We start from the raw sequence: 4617 nt of genomic DNA, 5'->3' as shown, positions 1-4617 counted from the left end.
TGCTCTGCAGTAGTTATTTCCACTATTTTATCTTCCAGGTCACTTATCCGTTCTTCTGCCTGTTATTCTGCTATTGATCCCATCTAGAGTATTTTTAATTTCATTTATTGTGTTGGTCATGTTGCTTGCTTCCTCCTTAGTTCTTTTAGGTCCTTGTTAACTGTTTCTTGCTATTTGTCTATTCTATTTCCAAGATTTTGGATTATCTTTACTATCATTATTCTGAATTCTTTTTCAGGTAGACTTCCTATTTCCTCTTCATTTGTTAGGTCTCTTGAATGAAGCTGGGTCTTGGTGTTGAGATGGAGATCTCTGGGAGATTTTCGCCGTTTGATATTTCTTGGAGCTGGGAGGTCTCTTGTGGACCTGTGTTCTGAGGTTGGTTCTCCCACCTCAGAGACACAGCCCTGACGCCTTGTTGGAGCGCCAAGAGCCTTTAATCCACACGGCTCAAAATAAAAGGGAGAAAAAGTAGAAAGGAAAGAAAGGAAGGAAGGAAGGAAGAAAGGAAGGAAGGGAGGAAGAAAAGAAGAAAGGAAGAAAGCAAGAAAGGAAGGAAGGAAGAGAGGAAGAAAGGGAGGAAGAAAGGGAGGAAGGAAGGGAGAAAGGAAGGAAGGAAGGGTGGAAGGAAGGGAGGAAAGAAGGGCGAAAGGAAGGGAGGAAAGAAGGGAGGAAGGAAAGGAGAAAGGAAGAAATGAAGGAAGGGCGGAAGAAAGGAAGGAAGAAAGAAAGGAAGAAAGAAAGGAAGAAGACAAAATGAAGTTGGATAAAATATAGTTATTAAGATAAAAAATAATTATTAAGAAGAAAAATTTTTTTTAAAAAAACGGGTCGGTCAGAACCCTAGGACAAATGGTGAAAGCAAAGCTATACAGATAAAATCTCACACAGCAGCACACACATACACACTCACAAAAAGAAAAAAGGGGAAAATAGTAATATATCTTGCTCCCAAAGTCCACCTCCTCAACTTGGTATACTTCGCTGTCTATTCAGGTTTTCCACAGATGCAGGGCACTTCAAGTTGATTGTGGAGCTTTAATCCCCTGCTTCTGACGCTGCTGGGAAAAACCTCCCCCTCTCCTCTTTGTTCGCACAGCTCCTGGGGTTCAGCTTTGGACTTGGCCCCGCCTCTGCGTGTAGGTCGTCCGAGGGCGTCTGCCCTTCGCTCAGACAGGACGGGGTTAAAGGAGCAGCTGATTCAGGGGCTCTGGCTCACTCAGGCCGGGGGGAGGGAGGGGCATGGATGCGGGGCGAGCCTGCGGCGGCAGAGGCTGGTGTGATGTTGCACCGGCCGGAGGCGCGCCGCGCGTTCTCCCGGGGAAGCTGTCCCTGGATCCCGGGACCCCGGCAGTGGCGGGCTGCACAGGCTCCCGGGAGGGGAGGTGTGGAGAGTGACCTGTGCTCGCACACAGGCCTCTTGGGCGGCAGCAGCAACCCTAGCGTCCCACACCCGTCTCTACTGTCCGCGCCGACACCCGCGGCTCGCGCTCGTTTCTGGAGCTCCTTTAAGCGCCTCTGTGCGGGAGTCTCTCCGCTTTGCCCTTCGCACCCTGTTGCTGCGCTCTCCTCCGCGGCTCTGAAGCTTCCCCCCTCCTCCACCACAGTCTCTGCCCGCGAAGGGGCTTCTAGTGTGTGGAAACCTTTCCTCCTTCACAGCTCCCTCCCACTGGTGCAGGTCCCGTCCCTATTCTTTTGTCTCTGTTTATTCTTTTTTCTTTTGCCCTACTCAGGTACGTGGGGTGTTTCTTGCCTTTTGGGAGGTCCGAGGTCTTCTGCCAGCGTTCAGTGGGTGTTCTATAGGAGCAGTTCCACGTGTAGGTATATTTCTGATGTATCTGTGAGGAGGAAGGTGATATCCGTGTCTTACTCTTCCGCCATCCGATTTTTTTTAAATAAAGGGGGAAGGAGTGGGCAAGAACCAAGTTTTCATGTAGCATTACTGGAATAAATGGCTGGTATAAAGATTTGTGGAATAAGTGGTAAAAATATTTTTACTTCAAGTCAGAAATTCTAAGACATTTCCATCAACCTACACATCTTCTGTTACTGTTACTTTGCACCCTGCTTCTCTGAATTACTGGTTGTGTTAGCTTGGACAGGCTACTTAACCTAACATCCTATAAATGCGATAGTAATTCCCAGCTCAGCCCTCCTAGTGACGCTGAATGAGCTAGTCCATGAAGAGAACCCAGGCCAGACCCCGCCATAGAGTCAGTGCTCAGTTAAGTACAGGTTGTTTATTATTGAGCACAGTGGGAGATGGAAACAATATCTAACCTGATAACGTGTTTTCAAGTTGCTGCAAAGCCGAGGGGCCAGGACAAGTACACAATTAACTGCAATGGAGTGAAGTGGGATTAGTGTGGTGTAAGAAGTATGGAAAAAGTGCTATGGGAGAGGGTTCCCCATCATTGGTGGAATTAGGGAAAGCTCTGAGAAGGTGTTAACTCATTTCAGCTAAGCCAGCTTTTCCTGAAGTGTGGAACGCACATGGGGCAGTAATGGAAGATGACTTCATGTGGTATTCTGACACGGCATGAAATAACTTTGAATTCCATGGTAAAAAATGATTCCCTTTTCCAATTCGTCTGACCTCATTAGGGAGAACCTCTTGGCTTGGTGCCAGCAGTGGCAGCTCTCAAACACATGCTCATATGCCTTTTTGTCAAAGAGAGAGCAGACTTCAGGCTCAAAATAGGGAGCATCTACTTAGAATTTTGTTGCTATTTTTACAGTTACCTGCTATTTATAGCAAATGGTACTGGTTTTCCCATGTGAAGCAGTGATACAAAATTTTCTGTATAAAAAAATTTCTCTAAGAAAAAATGAGTTGATTTAAAGAAAAAATACTAAGCAAATAATATTACATATGATTCGTGGGTTATGGTAAATGGTATGTGAACAAACTCTGCTGGACTATGAAAGAGGGACAGAAGTTTACCAGGAACAATGAGAGTATTCATGATATGTACAGCTTGAGTAAAGGGGCATGGCAAAAAAGTATGTTTGGAGATTAATAAATAGTTCAATTTGGGAGAAGCAAGTTTCATTACTGATAAGTAACAAAGCTAGAAGTAAAAAGCTATATTAAAATTCAGTTAGTAACAAAGTTTTACAAACCTAGCAATAATCGTTGATATTCCTCAACTGCTGTTTATCATTTTTTACATGGAAAATTTTATTTTCTTTCTGTAGATCTGAGGAGAAAATTAAGCACTTCAGTCAACTTAAATCTGAACTTTTTCTTAAAGACAATACTTTGAGGAATATACTTTGTTTAATTACAGAACTTAAAGTAGCAGCCTCGAAGAACTTCATTCTGAAAAGGCTTTTCTGGAAAGTAGTTGTTTTGTCTTATTTTTAATCTTTAAAGCTTGTTTTACCTGTTTATCAAATGCAGCATATTCAAGCTTAAAGTAAAATATAAATAAATGTTGTATACTGATGCTGCATTTTAAAATGTTGATTAAATTTAATGCAATCATCTTGATGCCTGAAATGTTGTGATGGAATCATTGTACATGGTGTGTTGGGGCCGGGGAGACAGAAGAAGGGAGAGCAGTAGGGAAAAGATAGTAGCTCACATGGGTTGGGTTAGCAGCCACAAAAAAAGAGAGATCGAGGGGAAGCTCCTGGCATGCAAGAAGTATGACTATAGACAGTGAGATGAGAAAGTACATTTCAAGAAGTCTTGGGGCTTCCCTGGTGGCGCAGAGGTTGAGAGTCCGCCTGCCGATGCAGGGGACACGGGTTCGTGCCCCGGTCCGGGAAGATCCCACATGCCGCAGAGTGGCTGGGCCCGTGAGCCATGGCCGCTGAGCTTGCGCGTCCGGAGCCTGTGCTCCGCAATGGGAGAGGCCACAACAGTGAGAGGCCCGCGTACCACAAAAAAAAAAAAAAAAGAAAAGAAGTCTTAACGTGTATGTTCCCCTACAATAAAAATATAATTAAAAAGTTACTTTTGGGGCTTCCCTGGTGGCACAGTGGCTGAGAATCTGCCTGCCAATGAAGGGGACATGGGTTCGAGCCCTGGTCTGGGAAGATCCCACGTGCCGCGGAGCAACTAAGCCCGCGCGCCACAGCTACTGAGCCTGCGCATCTGGAGCCTGTGCTCCGCAACAAGAGAGGCCGCAACAGTGAGAGGCCCGCGCAATGCGATGAAGAGTGGCCCCTGATTGCCGCAACTAGAGAAAGCCCTCGCACAGAAACGAAGACCCCACACAGCCAAAAATAATTAAATAAATTTTTAAAAGTTACTTTTGAATGTAGGATTATTATTCTGAGCCTGCGCATCTGGAGCCTGTGCTCCGCAACAAGAGAGGCCGCAACAGTGAGAGGCCCGCGCAATGCGATGAAGAGTGGCCCCTGATTGCCGCAACTAGAGAAAGCCCTCGCACAGAAACGAAGACCCCACACGGCCAAAAATAATTAAATAAATTTTTAAAAGTTACTTTTGAATGTAGGATTATTATTATTTTTTAACATCTTTATTGGAGTATAACTGTTTTACAATGGTGTGTTAGTTGCTGCTTTACAACAAAGTGAATCAGTTATACATATACATATGTTCCCATATCTCTTCCCTCTTGCGTCTCCCTCCCTCCCACCCTCCCT

General features: G+C 45.0%; 1 protein-coding gene across 1 annotated transcript in view; it reads left to right on the top strand.

Moving 5' to 3' along the window:
- C6H12orf56 (chromosome 6 C12orf56 homolog) overlaps positions 1-4617 on the top strand; it is a 79889-nt gene that overhangs the window by 39807 nt on the left and 35465 nt on the right. The window contains 1 exon segment of the mRNA XM_055085169.1: positions 3199-3343. Coding sequence (XP_054941144.1) covers positions 3199-3343 — 145 coding nt within the window.

Source organism: Physeter macrocephalus, chromosome 6 (genome assembly GCF_002837175.3).
Source record: "Physeter macrocephalus isolate SW-GA chromosome 6, ASM283717v5, whole genome shotgun sequence".
In the NCBI taxonomy this organism is placed as follows: Eukaryota; Metazoa; Chordata; class Mammalia; order Artiodactyla; family Physeteridae; genus Physeter; species Physeter macrocephalus.
This window is presented reverse-complemented; position numbering and strand designations above follow the sequence as displayed.